Source organism: Boleophthalmus pectinirostris, unplaced genomic scaffold (genome assembly GCF_026225935.1).
Source record: "Boleophthalmus pectinirostris isolate CB_2022bp ecotype Guang Dong unplaced genomic scaffold, ASM2622593v1 HiC_scaffold_14, whole genome shotgun sequence".
NCBI lineage: Eukaryota > Metazoa > Chordata > Actinopteri > Gobiiformes > Gobiidae > Boleophthalmus > Boleophthalmus pectinirostris.
The window spans coordinates 25769773-25788825 of record NW_026571047.1 but is presented as its reverse complement, the minus strand read 5'-3'; the positions used below and the strand labels follow the sequence as shown (position 1 = coordinate 25788825).

The 19053-nt window shown below is 37.3% G+C and overlaps 1 protein-coding gene across 1 annotated transcript in view; it reads left to right on the top strand.

Annotated features, from left to right (window-relative positions):
* Positions 1-19053, top strand: part of psme4b (proteasome activator subunit 4b) — a 187974-nt gene that overhangs the window by 193 nt on the left and 168728 nt on the right. Inside the window, 3 exon segments of the mRNA XM_055149918.1 lie at positions 702-761; positions 9095-9264; positions 13912-14052. Of these exon segments, the coding sequence (XP_055005893.1) occupies positions 702-761; positions 9095-9264; positions 13912-14052 (371 nt within the window).

Here is a 19053-nt window from a genome sequence, read left to right as displayed (position 1 = left end):
CTCTCTGTAACTGCTGCACTGAACCTCGTCATTTTGGTCTTAAAATGTTCATATTAACTCGTTCTACATGATCCTGAATTTGTTTTTTGGTTTTTTTTTTGCTATTTTGTCTGTCAAAAAAATCTTATTCATAAAGTAGAGCCTGGCTTCAGATTCGCTCCTGTAACCGCCTCATTTGAGCGGCGCTGAATGCTATGGGTGACATCACACTCACTTAGTCCACTTCTTTTATACGGTCTATGATTCATCGCATGTTGAGGGACTATTTTCTCATATATCAATCCGCCACTGCCAAGCTTTCTATCAGGAAGTACAACTCACTGCTGCTACTCAGACATAAATCCTTTAAATACAAGGTTGGTTTTACTTTTAAAATTATTCTATCAACACAGACATTCACATCGACAGTCTGGCGTAATAAATGTTTTACTTTGGGTGTTTTGTGGAGTGGGTAAGACTGTTTTTAGTGGCAGGATAACTATGGCCATTGACATGCACTAGTCTAGCACCAGCGACCTCTGCAAATACAAGGACTGGATGGAATATTTTAAAAAAGTGTCTCCACACGTCTCCAACACTCTGGCTCACTAGGAAATGAGGTCCTATGTCGAAAAACTCTGAACTGTCCCTTCAAAAGCAAAATTGCAACTACAAAATAAACACTTAAAGATCACTCAAGCGTGCACGAATCATGAGAAAAGTCGAAGATCCGCTTTAAAGGTGACAATATTGGTACACAAAAGGCAAGTAGCAACACTCTAGTACTTAAAAATATGTCTTAGTGAAAATGTCTCTGTTGCTTATCGCTCTCAATGCATCACCGCGTTGTTTGAAACTGTCTCGGCGTACGTCTATCACCTAAAAACTATGAAGTGGTAGTGGATTGAACGTCGCCATTATTTCATTTGGATGACAAAGCCAACTAAAACAAGACAAATGCTAAGAATGCGCATAAAGGGAGCTATAAATTTGTGCGCGAGGACGTAATAGGGAGTGACCGATCATGTTTTTAAAGTGCTTAAAGTAGGTCAAAGCCACGTAACTCATTTGCATGTGTCTCCTCTAAACTCTACGGGATTATTTGGTCCAGCTGATCAAATGCAAAAAACATACCTCAAAAAACTCTTTCCCATGCACCGGTCCATCTGTTTACTGTCTGTGTGCACGGAAAAACAATTTAAATGTTAGTAAATGTGCCGGGAATAGCTCACCGTGATTTGAGCAGTTTTGACATTTTTTGTTTTTTATCTGGCTGGTATAAATATTTTTTTTTTCCCCTTATTTCAAGCTACAAGCTGTACCAGCGGACTTGGAAGGTTTTCCCACTCCTCTGTCAGATACTTTTGACAGAAATAAATACAAAACAGAGTATTGGGAATATTGGGAAAAAATACTAGTTTTTATTTTATTTTATTTTTTATTGCACTTGATTTTTTTTTAAATTGTATGCACATTCTCAAAAAAAAAAAAAAAAACCTGCAGAGATGTCAACACTTTGTCTGGGATGTAGTATGACATTTACAAATTATAAGTCAGATCTGTGGAGAAGTGATCCAGCCAAGATTGAAAACCTGTAATTGAATAAATGCAATACAGCAGTGGTCCCCCAACCTTTTTAGACCCACAGACCGGTTTTATGTCTGACAATATTTCACATACCGGGTGCGGCATGGTTTAGTCCTGGTCGAGTCCTGGTTTAGACCTGGTTTAGTCCTGGTTTAGTCCTGGTTTTATTCCTTGTTTAGTCCTGGTTTAGATTTGATAGACCTGGTTTAGTCTTGATTTTGTCCTTGTTTAGTCCTGGTTTAGACCTGGTTTAGTCCTGATTTAGTCCTGGTTTAATGCCAGTTTTAGACCTGGTTTAGACCTGGTTTAGTTCTGGTTTTAGTCCTGATGTAGTCCTGGTTTAATCCTGGTTTTATCCTGGTTTAGACCTGGTTTAGACCTGGTTTAATCCTGGGTTTAGACCTGGTTTAGTCCTGGTTTAGACCTGATTTAGTCCTGGTTTAGACCTGGTTTAGTCCTGGTTTAGTTCTGGTTTTAGTCCTGATGTAGTCCTGGTTTAATCCTGGTTTTATCCTGGTTTAGACCTGGTTTAATCCTGGGTTTAGACCTGGTTTAGTCCTGGTTTAGACCTGATTTAGTCCTGGTTTAGACCTGGTTTAGTCCTGGTTTAGTTCTGGTTTTAGTCCTGATGTAGTCCTGGTTTAATCCTGGTTTTATCCTGGTTTAGACCTGGTTTAGACCTGGTTTAATCCTGGGTTTAGACCTGGTTTAGTCCTGGTTTAGACCTGATTTAGTCCTGGTTTAGACCTGGTTTAGTCCTGGTTTAGTCCTGGTTTAGACCTGATTTAGTCCTGGTTTAATCCTGGTTTAGTCCTGGTTTAGACCTGATTTAGTCCTGGTTTAGTCCTGGTTTAATCCTGGTTTAGTCCTGGTTTAGACCTGATTTAGTCCTGGTTTAGTCCTGGTTTAGTCCTGGTTTAGACATAGTTTCGAGATGCGTATGGGGGGGGGGTCATGCTTTCACGGCCCGATACCAAACGACCCATGGCCCAGTATCGGTCCACGGCCCACAGGTTGGGGACCCCTGTAATATACATAAGTTTAACACAAACCTGTGGAGGTTTCCAAGCAGAGCATTAACGTTACCATGGAGACCAGCAGATGACAGACCCCCACCAGAACAGTTACACAGTGCATCTTTAACTACACTTTTTTACAGTGCGGTCTTGTCCTCACTGATTCAAACGGGCATCATCATCATCATCAAGTGTCATATTTTCCATTTGTCGACTCGCTCGCTTGAGAAATAATGAGTTTTTCAGATCACGTTAGGAACCACAAACACACAAACATTCACTACTCACAAATGCTCCGTAGCTCTTTAATCCTGTGTATCTGAAAACATGACGGGGATTGGAAAAATGGCCACAGACACACATCTGGTTGGAGGTGATTCAACGCTGAAGGAACAGGTGCTGTCAGAGTTAAAGGAACAAAAAGCCCAAAGGAAACAAGATCTGTGGAGATAAAAGTTAAAGACCACATTCAAAATAAATTATAAGGATTTTGAAATGTGATTATTGCAGAGTATGTGGGTTGCGGTCATAGTTACATACTTAAACTGGGGCTAAATTTTGGAACTAAGCCTGGACTAGAGCAGGACTAGAGTGGGAGGACTAAACCAGGACTAAACAAAGACAAAACAAGGACTAAACAAGGACCAAATCAAAGTTTTGGGAGCTGCTAAAAACAAGAACTCCCTGAATTTGTTGGTTAAATGGGTGAGTGAGGTGATTGTCCAACCTCAGAGCCGCCTGGACTCTCTGTACTCAAGACACTTACAGAGGACGTCCCAGAGGATTTTAAAAGACGTGCAACATCCACTAAACTCAGACATTCAGGTGCTTTCCACTGGTCAAAGGCTTTTAGTCCCAAGATCTAGAACAAATAGTTTAAAAAGGAGCTCCGTTGCAGCTGCTATCAGACTTATGAATAAACTGTAGTCTATTTAAATCCGTGTATCAGTCGTTCATTCGTTTTTCAAAATAAAACCAAAAATAACAAAATGAAAAAACAACAATTTTCTTTATTATTTGACTCCAAAACCAAAATGAAAATAAATGATATTTCTGTTTCCGTGACTTAAACTGCGATGCCGGACTTTTCCGCCACATATGGACTGAACCAGGAATGAATCAGGACTAAAACAAGACTAAACCAGGACTAAACCGTTTTCAATCCTGGTCTGATCCCAGTGTCAGTCCTGGTCTGGTCCTAGTCTGGTCCTGGTCTGGTCCCAGTCTCAGTTCTGGTCTGGTCCCAGTCTCAGGCCTGGTCTTAATCCCGGTCTGGTTCCAGTCTGGTCCTGGACCTGGTTTAGTCCTGGTTTAGTCCTGGTTCAGTCGGGCATCGCAGTTTAAGTCACAGAAACAAGAAACGGCCGTTATCTGTTTTTTCCATTATTCATTTAAACACAAAATCGAAAACTGAAAAAACAAATCGTTATCTGTTTTTTATTTTTCTTATTTTTGGTTTTATATTGAAAAAACGAATGAATGAATGATACACAGATTTATTTTTCTATCAATTTTAATACGTTTGTCTTGGAAAAATCGTGTGTTTTTATATATATTTAATATTTATTGTGTTTTTAGTCAAGCGTGATGGATGAATTTAACTGTAACACTTTATTTTGTAATTGTGTTTTTACATGTTTATTGCACATAATGTGGATGAATGAAATGTGAAATGTGGGACCAGCCTAAAGAAACCTAACTTAACCTGACAAAAGTGAATGCCTCCTAAAACCATTACAGACAGCCCGATTGTTGATATGAAATGACAAATATGAGAAAAAAAATATGGACTAAACTCATCATCTCACACCTCACCACCTGAAAACATGATCAAGATAATTTTTCAGCCAATTATTCAATCAAAATGTGCTTTTAACTGGGTTGCCAGGTGCTAAAATTAAAATCAGTCAGCAATAGAAAAAGCTCTCTACAATCTTTCATGTTCTCATGTCTTTAGATTGAACGGCTGTTTTAAACCTTAGACCTGGTTGTTTAGGTGCATTATGTAACCTTCTTGGTAGAGGGTCTGCCACCTGCTGTTTCCATGAAATTGTTGCACTTAAACGCTATGCATTATGGGTAGGCACCAATGATCTTAGACCCTTGTGCTGGGAGAATTACCTTGGCTTTAAGTAACAGGATTTACACAGAACCGAGCCAATAATGTAGGGAAAAGGAGGTCGCTGAGGTCAAAGACGAGAGAGGCAAAGGTAGAGACGGGGACAAGAATTAAAGAGCAAATATTACGCTATTTTCTGATTTATGTTATAAATTAATGTCGTTTCCTCATCAAAAACACACCTGGAGTTGTGTTTTGTTTCATTCACACATGTTTAACACACAAAAAACTGGATATTTAGGTCAATTTTTTTGTGAATTTTCAGATTTTTGTCGTTATAACTAGTTCAAGACGCTATAATCAGTAAAAGAAATGATCAAACTCAACTTTTGTAGATTTTCTGATTGGATATTGTTAAGAAATTACCATACTTTACCATATAAATTATAATGTAGGATCTCAATCTCTTAGACTTGCAGTGAACTGAAGTGTAGTTTTCACATTTTGATTAAAAGCGCCAGACAGATTATTTACATCACATTGGCCTCAGTGGGTCAATAGAACGAGTGAGTTCTAATCCAGTTAAGAGATCAGAGTGGATCAGCTTTTCTTTTCACTCTAGCAGCCAAGCACACGCACATACAAACACCTAAGCATGCTGGGAGATGTAGTACTTGTTTTTGTTTTGCTCACAACCCTGTTACATAACATTTTAACCTCACATTTGAAAAATATATGGTGTTGAGAGCTTGGACTACCTTTATTTTTGAAGCCATAATTAGGATGAATGCTCTCTTATAGCTTGGATCAGTCGTGATAAAATGCGATTACATCTCCTGTTCTTTTTTTTTTGTTGCCTATTTTTAGGAGAATGTATGTCTGTATTGTTGAACAAAGCTTAAGCTGTGGTTAAGTGGATTATTTAACTGTATTGTATGTCTACTGTATGTCTAACAGTGCTGGGATAATAATAAAATTAAAAATTGTCTATAATAAACACTTTAAATATGCACTTTTAATATACCAAGCAGGTGCTGGGTCTGCCACCTGCTTGTCTCCATGGAGATGTTATTACTTTACCAAGAATATTCCACAGAAAGGCATTAAATAGGGATGTAACAATAACCCAAATATCGTGATATCGTATCGTCAAAGTTCTCACAATAGTATTGTGGACCATCACAATATATCGAATTACAAGTCTCTTTGCTTAAATTAAGAGTTACGATGCAGCAGTAATGAAAAAAAGACAGAGGGAACTACATAGACCATGATCCTATGCTCCATTTCAGTGCAGACTACATGAAGAAATAACAGTTCTAAGCACTTTTAAGTCTTAGTTCTTTGGATTAAGTCTTGTCAAGGCAAATATTTATTGCAAAATATCGCAATAAATATACCTTGAGATGTATATCGTGAAAATATCATAAAGAGAGATTTGGATATTGTTACATTCCTAATCATGAGCCTCCCCACCATAGCGTGAGCTTTCCCGCGATATTGCAATAAATATCGTACTATGAGGATATCATATCATGAGACTTGGATATCGTTAAACTTATCTCTATGGCATGTACTCACCTTTCTAGTGTGCCTTTGCATGTAGGGTCAATGCTGAGGCCAGGGTTGGGTGACCAGACGTCCCTATTTACCCAGGACAGTCCCAGTTTTGAGCCTTACGTCCCCTGTCCCTGCAGATTTATCCAAAACCATTGATTTGTCGCAGTTTTAATCAAGAACTGTCCCTGGTGTCCATATTTTTGACCAATCTGATCCCTGCAAACAGTAAAGAGAGGAATACATTGTCATTTATTTAGGTAAAATACAGAAAAGCAGCATAAAAACGACCAAAACACAAAGAAAATGTGACTATACTGACTCACATGTTAGTCACGAATGAGCCGAGTGCAGAACAATTTTCCTTCATGACGCACTCGTTTCACAGTTTTATTATTTCCAACCACCACAAAACAAAGAAGAATGTCCCAGATTTTGATTTTAAAATCCAATGCCAGGGGTCAAAGCAGGGGTCAGACCGAGAGCACGAGAGGTGACCGCGGCAGGACGTGACGCAGCGCAGGTAATTGCGGAACAAACACAAAAACTCTGCGCACCCGCAAACCCGCAGGACCCGCACTGAGACGTCCCTTTAGCTTGGATATGTCAATCAAAACAAACAAAAAATTTAGTTAAACTAAGCTTTTCACTTCTAACATTTAATTAAATACAATAAAGCTCTACTGTGGAACCTTGGAATATTGTTGAAATGTTAATGGGACAGTTTTGGCGGATTTTAGAAAGTTTGGTTGTTGCTAACGTTTCTAGAAAGTTCATGCTATGCTAATTATTTTATGCTAACAATAACAATAACAAGTTAACTTTAGTGGAAAATGGGGAATTAATTTTTTATTATTATTATAATTTTTTTTTTAAACGAGTGCATAATTAAGGAAAATAAATAGTTTTGCACTCGGCACTAATGTGAGCCAGTATAGTCACATTTTCTTTGTGTTTTGGTCATTCTTAAGTTTTTTATTTATTTTCTGTATTTAACGTATGAAAAAAAAAAAAAAAGTTTATGCCTCGTTTTACAGTTGGCAGGGATCAGACTGGTTAAAAATATGGACACCTGGGACATTACTTATATAAAACTGGGCCAAATTAATGGTTTTGAATAAATTCACTGGGACAGGAGACACATAGCTCAAAACTGGGACTGTCCCACATCTGGTCACCCTACTCAAAGTCTTGTCAAAGTCTAACTTTAACCAAATCAATAAACTAAACCTAACCCCAAGCTTAACCTGACTGTGATACATTTTCTACATAACCTCCAAATTAAAGGAAATGATTAGCGTAAACAGTATAGTAGACATTAGGTGTGGGTATCATTAAGAAATTGCCAATACAATACATAACTCGATTCGATCTTTCGATTCCATACGATATATTTCAAATAGATTTGATACAATTCAATACAAAATAAAGGCTGTGATACTAAAAGTCTTTGTTAAACCATTTCTTGTTCAAAGTGAATCATGAAAAATGGCAATTTTAATCGTCAAAACAGCAAAAATGTCAAATGTGCTGCATAAAAGTTTCCTACTTTCAAAAAAGCAACAAAACTGTAGCGCTGTAACAAATTAATTTAGTCAAATACACCAAAAAATACTACTGATACAGCAGCTCATGATATCGAAGCTGTACCATCACATTAAATGATACGATATATCGGTATTTCGATATTTCTGCGCACCCCTAGTAGCCATAGAACTATAATACAATCTAAATAAGTAATAAAATAAAAAATAATAATAAAATCTAAATAAATTGACTAAAATAAAGAGTAAAAAAGTAAAATAAAAAAAAAGTTATTTACGTTTTTTTTTATTATTATTATTATTATTTTATTATAGATCCATGGTAGTAGTAGCCATCACCAAATCTATAGCGTTAATGTCATAACAGAGCAGATCAAGTGTTCTTTTAGTTCCCCTACTCCTAAATGATTGTAATTGGATTTCTATTCTTCTAAAGAGGTTACAGTGAACAAATATTTAGTTTAAAACAGTAAAAATGTCAAATATGCTGCATTAAAGTTTCCTACCTCCAAACGAGGAAAAAACTGTAGCTCTGTAACTAAATAATTAAGTCAAATATACCAAAAAATACTATTGATACAGCAGAACACGATATTGAAACTGTATCATCACGATAAACAATACGATATATCGGTATTTCGATATTTCTGCGCGCCCCTTGTAGCCATAGAACTATTATAAAAATCTAAATAAGTAATAAAATAAAATAATAAATAATAAAATAAATAATAATATCTAAATAAATTAACTAAAATAAAAAGTAAGAAAGTAAAATTTTAAAAAAGTAATTTATTTTTATTATTATTTTTTTTTTATAGATATAGTAGTAGCCAACACCAAATCTATAGCGTTAGTGTCATAACAGAGCAGATCAAGTGTTCTTTTAGTTCTCCTACTCCTAAATGATTGTAATTGCATTTCTATTCTTCTAAAGAGGTTACAGGCAACAAATATTTATTTTAAAACACTTGTTAATGTCAATAAAAATCCACCTTGTAGCTCAATTATAGCGCAATTATCACGATCTCAGTGCGGTCCTCTGGGTGCAGGCTCCGGGTGTGCGGGTTTATATTCTCTGAGCAGGAGCGCAAGGGGATTAGCGGCTTGTTCAACTCAATTAGCGCGACATACTTTCCTTCAGTGATCGCCCACCTTCCGCCTCGGACACACTGGATTATGCCCTGCAACTTCCTAGTACAATTCTGCGCTAATTTGTCCATTTTCCGCAGTTTTGAATGCGCGCTATCAGCTGGAAAGCCGAGTTGGAAATTTGGCGGGAGATGACCATGGCGGTGGAGACGCAGGACGCGGAGGACACTGAGGACAACACGGAGACCAAGGAAACGCAGGAGGGGTTTGTCCCGCAGAAGGAGATCGTGTACAATGCCCTGTTGCCTTACGCTGATCGATTGGACCCCGAGGCCGATGAGCTCCTCGCGGAAATCAAAGCCAATCTGTCCCGGGCTGTGCTGCTCCGGGAGCTCTGGCCCGGGACCGCCTTCTGGTGCAGGAAACTCTTCTCGTAAGTGTCACTGAAACATGCACCACGTTTGTACATCAGTTTGTTCACCTCTAGTTGCAGATTGAGACAGTAATCTACTACAAATACTCATGGAAGTGTAGATTGACGCATGCGTAATGGCGAGCACAAAACAAAACAGTGAGTCCAAATTGAAAAGTAAACCTAGAAAAATAGGGTGACCACATTTTCAGAATTAAAAACTGGGACAAACCCTGGTTGGGATAAATAAAATGAAGAAAAAAAGCAAGTAGCGTTGTCCATTCTTGACTCACATGTGTGTCAGTGTATAATCTAAGAGACTAAATACAGAAACAAATGCAATTTTTGCTCCTCTGGTTTAGATCTGGTTTAGAATTGATATAGTCCTAATTTTAGCCCTAGTATAGTCCTGGTTTAGACCTGGTTTAGACCTGGTTTAAAATTGATATAATTCTAATCTTAGCCCTAGTTTAGTCCTGGTTTAGCCCTAGTTTAGTCCTGTCTTAGACCTAGTTTAGACCTGGCTTAGCCCTGGTTTAGAACGGAAATAGACCTGGTTTAGACCTGGTTTAGACCTGGTTTAGACCTGGTTTAGACCTGGTTTAAAATTGATATAATTCTAATCTTAGCCCTAGTTTAGTCCTGGTTTAGCCCTAGTTTAGTCCTGTCTTAGACCTAGTTTAGACCTGGCTTAGCCCTGGTTTAGAACGGAAATAGACCTGGTTTAGACCTGGTTTAGCCCTGGTTTAGCCCTGGTTTAGCCCTGGTTTAGACCTGGTTTAGACCTGAAATAGACTTGAAATAGATGTGATATATTCCTAGTTTAGTCCTAATTTAGTCCTGGTTTAGATCAAATTGGTCTAAAATAGGGACATCTGGAACATACCAAACCAGTCGTATCACTTGCTGTAAAAATACTGGACAAGAAACCACTCTCATTTCACCACTGCACTATTTTAGATAAGTACAGTTTGCTTAATTTTAATAATTTTGTTGATTTTAAATATGAATGTTTTATATATAAAGTTTTGTATGGACTTGCACCCCCTCCATTACAGGATTTTATTAAAGTAAAGGCTGTCAGTGGGCACTAGGGCCACAGCCCGGGGGAACTGTGAGCTCCCACACAGATGCACCACATTTGGACAAAGTGTGTCTCAGTCAGAGGCACTAAATTTTGGAACAGTCTCCCATTATCAATAAGAGAGACTCCAACACTGGACACTTTCAAATCCCACTTGAAACAGGCTAAAGGAAAACCAACTAAACTTGTGGACACTTTTAATTTAGAACTGTCACTTGTTATTGTTGTTTTTTCTTTGTTAAATTTGTGATGTTACTTGCCTCGGGACTACAGATGGAAATTAACATTCTTGCTATAATCATGCATATTTACACTGCAGCGTTGTAGATGTTCATTAATATGCACTGTCCCTATTGTATAAAACTGGGACAAATCATTGGTTTTGAATAAATCTGCTGGGACAGTGGACACAGGGCTCAAAACTGGGACTGTTCCGGGTAAATTGGAACGTCTGGTCACCCTTCCTAGAAAGTAAAGGCACTGTGTTTCTAACCTGGAGCTCTGCCTGTCACGACAACACATTTTTAAGCATATCTGAGGAAAATAAAGATTGTAAACGATAATATTGAATGACATTATGCCCACCACCGCCAACACCCCAAAAAACTCCAAAAACTATTCTATATGTATCAGTTTCAATCCAATCCAGTCTTTATTTCTATAGCACATTTCACAAACAGTTTCCAAAGTGCTGCACAAATACATAATAACAATAAAAAAAAAGATAAAATAAACTACTAAAATAATCATACTAGTTGCAAAATAATAAAACCAGTAAAATAAAATAAAAGCAAAATCATAGAATAGCAATAAATAAATAAAACCAATAAAAAAATACATAAAAAAAAAAAAAAAAAAAAAAAAAAAAGGACCACACAACTCACAAAAAAGCCAGAGAATAAAAGTGGGTCTTTGTGAATGAACATGAGCTGCAATAAATAAAAAATGAAGTCATAGAAGTTATTTATTCAACCCTTTTACAGCTCAAATCTTATCATAGCATAGAAAAACAATAAAACTCAACCAGTACAATTGTCAGCTCGTCTGCGATATGTCAAACAGTCCCAGGCATGAATGCACTGAGTGTTCTGTGTCTGTATGCTCACAAACATCATCATAAAATTAACATATCAATTAACATGAACCTCTGCAGTGAAACGCAGTAAATTTGGAATGACAATAGCATTAAACCTGTTTGTAAACCCATAAACCTCGTCTAATGTATTATTCATCCCGTTCCGAGTGATACAGAAAAAGCTTGGCCGTGACCTTTTAGACGGCGTGTGTTCAGAAACCGATGAGTTTAATTGGATGTAAAACGGAAACGCTTAGTAATGTTCTCTGAAGCTGACGCCTTTCCCTCCACCGAATCACGTGATCGTACACTGTAACTAACGTCGCTCCAACTCAGAGGTGGGAGATATATTTAAAAACGTACGGTATTTTGGAGATCTGCAAAATTATACTGTTGTATCTGCAGTAAAAACAATTTCAGAATACCTAAAAAATCAGCTAAAGAAGACATAAACCTAAACCTAAACTTTTACAGATGCATTTAAGCATATTTATACTGATTTATTTATAATGGATTGCTATATCTTTATGAAGTATACTTGTGGATAGTGTTGTCGGCATAATTTCAAAATGTATATTCATTTTTCTCCGTATTACCCACCCCTACTCAGCACAGAATATAATTAAGATACACTTTACATCCCTAATTTACAAGTAAAGTTGCAAGAGTTATAATAAATATGTCCATTACATTGATATAATATAAAAACACATCATTCTACTCAAATTTGCATTCATTTTTTAACATTTCCATCTGTATTTCTTAACAAAAGCATTGGTTTTAGACTGTCATGAGCTTCACGTCTTAGCCAGTGTGTTGTTTCTCTTTCCTGATCATTCTTGTGCCTCTCGGTACAACATTTAAAGTATCTTGTTTAGAAGAGAGTGGATTTTAGGTGAATTATTTGTCCCATAAACATTATACAGTTCTATTTTTCCTCCAGTGAGCTACCTTTACAAAACAAAAATGCCAGAGAGCTACTAGTTTTAGCGGTCACAAGAAAGTTATTTAGTATATAACAGAACCACGGCAAACCTTAGATGAAGTACAGTTAGATTAGCGTGACCAGATGTCCCTGTTTACCCGGGACAGTCCTAGTGTCGAGCCCCGTGTCCCCTGTCCAAGCAAATTTATACAAAACCAGTGATTTTTATACAAGAAATGTCCCAGGTGTCCCTATTTTTAACCAATTTGATCGCTGCTTACAGTAAAGAGAGGCATAAATTGTGATTTGTTTAGGTAAAATACAGAAAAGCTGCTTAAAAATGACCAAAATGCAACGAAAATGTGACTAGGGCTGAATGGGCTGAGTACAGAAAAGTTTTCATTAATTACGCACTTGTTTCACAATTTTATTATTACCAACCACTTCAAATAAGGAATGTCCCAGTTTTTTTATTTTGAAAATCTGGTCACCCGATGTTAGATGCTTATAAAACATAAACCTTTATCCATTTATTTTTTTAGTGTACAAAGTTAGGCTTGAAAATAATACATATACAATGGTTAAATTAATCAGGTTTTAATTATTCAGCACAATACGTGTAATTTAGAGATTTCTTGGCGAGCTACTGGGAAGAGGGTGGAGAGCTGCAGGTTGGAGACGTCTTTATTACATTTTATAGCTTCCAGGGCTGAACGATTTGGGAAAAATATAACATTTTTCTGACGAGCATTGCGATTATGGTTATATACAGTTTGTGATTTATATTTTAATTCTGTTCAAAGTTCAGTTAATTTCAAGTTTATTTATATAACACATTTAAAGCAACTTCAGCTGACCAAAGACCAAAGTGCATAAAAGTGAACAAAAAAAAGAAGAAACAGTTACCGTATTTTCTGCACTATTAGGCGCTCTACATTATAAGACGCACTGTCATTAAATGGTCTATTTTTGAACTTTTTTCACAAATAAACCGCACCGGACTTTAAACGAAACACAACAGTTGGATGGGTCAGTGGGTTTTTGTTTGTGGCGTTCACGGTGACTCTGGGCTTTGTTCAGTTGTGGCGTGTAGGGAGGGTGCTGTCTGGGACCGCTGGATTGTCGGCGTGTTCGCAGTGACTCAGTTGTTCAGTTGTGTCTAGAAGTTGCACATTGCACTCGCTTTTTCGGTTCGTTCCTCCGCTCCGTTCCTCATCGTCGTGGAGTGATGAGTGTGTCTGTGGGTGTTTTTCTCTGTGCGGTCGCTGTCTGCTCCGTGCATGTTTGCGGCTTTGTAGTTTACCGAAGTCGTACTGAGACACCCGAGTGGATTCGTGTATAGGGCGCTCTGGATTGTGGGGCGGGCGGTTGTTTTTTGATGGGGTTGGAGGCTTAAGAGCGCGTCTCATACCTCGGAAAATATGGTACATATACATATAAACAGACACCATGTGAAAACTGCAATAAAAACACCAAGATTACCTGACTAGCTGGTACTAAATGCCAGAGAGAAGAGGATTTTGATTGCAATTAATCATGCAGTCCTAATAGCTTCATTCTCTGATCACTGTGTATTTCTTTCAGGTTTTTAAAGCTTTACGGACGGCGCTTCAGTAAAGATGACCATATCCTCTTTGTGAAGTTACTGTACGAGTTGGTGACGCTCCCAAACCTGGAGCCCTACATGATGCAAACCTACGCCCGCCTTCTTATCCAGCTACTCAAGTAAGTTCACTCAAAGATTCAGTCAGCCTGATTTTTTACCTCTCAATCATGTTAAAATGATCAATAACATACCTTGAGTTGTGTTTGGTTCAATTTGTGCGTAGTTCTGGAAAGCAAAAAGACTGGCTACTTCTTTTTGTTCTTCCCAATATTATACAGCCCCACTGTTAACCAGCAGGGGGCATAGAAACTAATATAAATGTAAATTCTTCTTCAAAATCATTGCAAAGAGTTTCAGTTACACGAGATGCCAGTGTTTCCCAGAATATATATATTTTTAAACAATATGAGAACTCAATAAACATTAACCTGTGCTTAAAGGATGTAACTTTTGTAGTGATTGGCCCATTTTTCTTCATGGAGTTGTTATTGCTTTGCCTGGGATGTTCCACAGTGTGGCATTACGCATACACATCTCCATGGAGAGACGTACAGGCAGTGTTGGGAAGGTTACGTTTGAAATGTATTCCCCTACAGATTACAGATTACATACCTCAGAATGTAGTTTGTAATGTAATCCATTAAATTACTTAAAGAGAGTAATGTAATCTGGATACTTTGGATTACTTGATTTGCTGTAGAGACCAGGATATCGTAATATAAGGTGTTTTGTTTGCTAAAAGACAATAAAAAGCCCGGTCTTTACTTAACTGTATAAAAAATATTATTGATAGAAGAGACAGAGACACGGTCCATGCAGCGTGATTTAGTCCTGTTAAATCCTGTTTTAGACCTGGTTTAGAATTGGTTTAGTCCTGTTAAATCCAGTTAAATCCTGTTTTAGTCCTGGTTTAGTCCTGGTTTAGTCCTGTTAAATCCTGTTTTAGACCTGGTTTAGAATTGGTTTAGTCCTGTTAAATCCAGTTAAATCCTGTTTTAGTCCTGGTTTAGTCCTGTGTTAGTCCTGTTAAATCCTGTTTTAGTCCTGGTTTAGTCCTGTTTTAGTCCTGGTTTAGTCCTGTTTTAGTCCTGTTTTAGTCCTGTTTTAGACCTGGTTTAGACCTGGTTTGGACCTGGTTTAGATCTAGTTTAGACCTGGTTTTAGTCCTGGTTTAGATCTAGTTTAGATCTAGTTTAGACCTGGTTTTAGTCCTAGTTTTAGTCCTGGTTTAGTCCTGGTTTAGATCTAGTTTAGATCTAGTTTAGACTAAGTTTTGTTTCTGGCAATGAGTGGAATTACCAAAAAATGAGAATTACCAAAAAATTTCGCCCAAAATAGGAAAACAGTAAAATACCGCCATGTAATCCATTTATTTCAACAAAGTAACTGTAATCCAATTACCTCTTACTGAAACAGTAACGAATACAATTACTCATAATTTGTACTCTGATTACGTAACTCCAGTACATGTAATCTGTTACTCCCCAACACTGTGTACAGGTGACACTAGAAGAACAAGTTGTAGGTCAGATCTGTGGAGAGGCAACCCAGCTCATAGCAAGAATGTGTTTAAACACATGAATATTAAAACGCTAAATGAGTAAATGCTCGATAGATAATGCCATAATGTGGGACTTTGCAGGCACAGAAATAACATCTTCACAGAGACAAACAGATGGTAGAGTCCCCACCAGGAAAGTTACATAGTGTTTCCTTTAAAGCTGTGAGTGACATTTATTATGTTTAAATATATACAGTTAGCTCTATCATCCAGGGATCCCACGGTCATGGAAATCCTGGAAAAGTCATGGAATTTGACATGGAATCTTTTTCACGCAACTACAGCGTTCTGTTAAGTTATCATTAGGCTATTATGATTTTTTTCCGAAAGTCTGCGTCTTTTGTTTAAAAAAGACAACAATAAATGCACTGAGAGTATTCTGAATGTTAAAAAACTATAATACCAAACCATAAAGTGAGTGGAAAGAGTTAACATTTCATATTAAGCCCTAAAAGTCTGCTCAGTTCTACATGTAGGTGCCGTAAAGTCATGGAAAATTATCTTTAGGTCATGAAAAAGTCATGGAAAAGTTGAAATTCTGAGAAGAGTGGGAACCCTGATCATCCATAATACTTCTATGTCCCTCAAGGAAGACCCAGGATTCTGCCTAAAAGGACTTTAAAGTTTGTTCCCATTGGCTTTGTGTGTTTGGGATGCCCCAGGACAAAAAACAGGACATAAAATAGCTCTGAATAAACTCTTCACCTCTGCAGACCTGCTATTGTAAGTGAAATAAAATGCTACAAACAGGAACATTTGGCTTTTGTTACGTGATGCAGATAATTTTCATGCATTTATAATATGTCTGTGGATCTGTCAGACTTCCTTTCTTTTCTTTCAAGTGCCAGTTGATAATATTTGTCTTTCAAGTACAACAACGAGCAGATCAAGACTAAACCAGGTGTAAAATTAGTATGACTGTTGCTTTGTGTTGTGATTCTCCATTGTGAAGGGTTGCATTCAAAAAGCTCAAAGGCAGTAATGTAATAAAAATCACTGTGAAATCCAAGGGCGAGGGTGTGAGATATTTGCCTTGTACGGAATAAGAAAAGAAGAAAAGAAGAAACTCATTTTGGCTGACCGGGCAAGTGACAAATACCTAGAAGGAACAAAGTAAACATTCGTGCCTCTCCTGTGTCACTGCGGTCTTTATTCTAATGAGATCTTGAAGACTCAAAGTAGATTGTTTACTCGTCTCCGTCATTTGGAAAGCTGCCATTTAATCACGACAACAGTCACATGTCAGCCCGTCTAAAACCACAAAAATATGGAGTATGTCGGTGTTTGTATTGATTCTGTTGGTACAGTCTTAAATTGTAGAAACATCCAGAACCTGCTCCTTCCATTGCATGAATTTTTGTGTATTTTTACCCACCTTGCCAGTGCATAAATGCGGTTAAGGCACACTTTATTGTTGCTACATTGAAATTTGTCCTTTGCATTTGACCCATGCTCCTTCAGTGCTGCTGGGGCATCCATCTCCAGATCTTGAGCGAGTCTTGGTGCCTTGGTCAGGACTATTAGCTGGAAAATTTTTGTTTTTGCGCTTGTTTGGGTCGGTTTGATGAGTGCTCGGTGTTGTTAGGTTCTTTTTTAGGCTGTTGGCATAAATTAGCAGCCTCGCTTACCTCAGTCTACCCCAGGCAGATGTGGCTACAGAACCTGCGTACCACTATGGGTGTCCAAAAATATCGAAATATTAATATATCGCATCGTTTAATGTGATGATACAGTATACATATCATGAGCTGCTGAATCGATAAAACACCGAGAGTATTTTTTGTTTTATTTTACTAAATTAATTGTTACAGAACTACAGTTTTGTTGAGTGTTTAGAGAACAGAAACTTGTTTATGTGACACATTTGACATTTTCACTGTTTTTATGTTTAAACTGGGTGTGTTTCATATTAACTTTGCACAAGAAGTGGTTTAACAAAGACTTTTAGTATCAGAGCCTTTATTTTTTATTGAACCATGTTGAATCGATATGAAATATATTGTACTGGACCGAATGTGCACTGTATCGAGATATATATTGTATCGGCAAGTGAATGAATTTAGTATAATACAGTGTAGCTCTTTGTGAGACTTGCACCTGTAAATCACTATACATACAACATCATGTTCTGAAATGCATGTGGTTCTTTCAGTTCCGTTTCTAAATTGTATTTCATTTTCCTGAATGTGTTTCAGTTTTGTAATTATATGTTTTTAATTATAAAACAATTTACATACTTAAATGCATTTGCAAAATTCATCTAAAACGTGCTGTTAGAATAGTTCGAAGATTAGGGGTGTGCAAAAATACTGAAATACTGAAATATCGATATGTCGTAGTTTGATATCATGGGCTGTTGTACATATATTTTGCCAAGGGTATTTTTGGTTTATTTTACTGAATTATTTTGTGACAACACTACATTTTTCGATTACAATTCACACATCGATGTATTTTATATTAACTTTGCACAGGTAGTGGTTTAGAAGAAACTTTTAGTATCACAGCCATGATTTAGCTTTGATTTCTACTGAGCCGTACCGGATTGATTTGAAATATATCGTATTGAATTGTACAGAATCAAAAGTGCACTGTATCTACAACGTCTTCTTGATACCCAGCCATATCGAAGGCTAGACTACACTTTCATCACATAATCAAACCTGGGACGTTTAACCACCACTTTGCACCATTTTCTCTTATACCCTACAGTTCAATCCAGTTATTTGTAATAGGGATGGGCATTCGATGAAATTTTCTTAATCGATCGTTGGAAGAATTAACGATCGATTATCGATTAATCATTAACGTTTTTATATTAAAATGATCATCATTATTATTACTATCTGCACTACTAATCTGCATAAATAAATTCAACTTTACGACATATAAACCGTAACGACTCTAGAGCCACATCAATCCGTTTGAGGTTATAATGTGTTTAATTAAGTTTTGCGCAACTCTCACAGAAACGAAACTTAAAACCGCATCGCTAATTTGCATAAACTCAGCGAAGATAAAACTACAGCTCTTGTGCGCTGATGCGGTCAACTTCTGTAGGATTAAAAGACATGACTCAGTGGAATACAGGTTAGTGTGACCATATTTGCGTTTGTCAAAACCAGGACAAACCGTACGGGGGGAGGGAGGTGGGGACTCGTCATCGACATTGCGCGACTCTCACCTGGTAAAACTTTTTCATACTGGACACTGAAACATATGTTCCTGCTTTGTACACTGTGCACATGGACTCACACTCCCGAACGCAACGGAAAGCGTGGAATTTCTTGTACAAGTCATCGTTAAATACGCATTTGTGCTTCGGTACGCTGCAGGCTGACCGACTGTTTGTGTCTCGCTCCTTCTGAGTGCAGAGAGACACATGTACGGACCCCTGTTTGGTCACGCTACGCACAGCAACCTACATTCGGTTTGTCGATTAAAATTAACGTAATCGATGAAATTCTTAATGATCAGTTATCGATTAATCGATTAATCATGCCCATCCCTAATTTGTAAAGATGTAACAATAACCATAATATCGTGACATCATATTGTT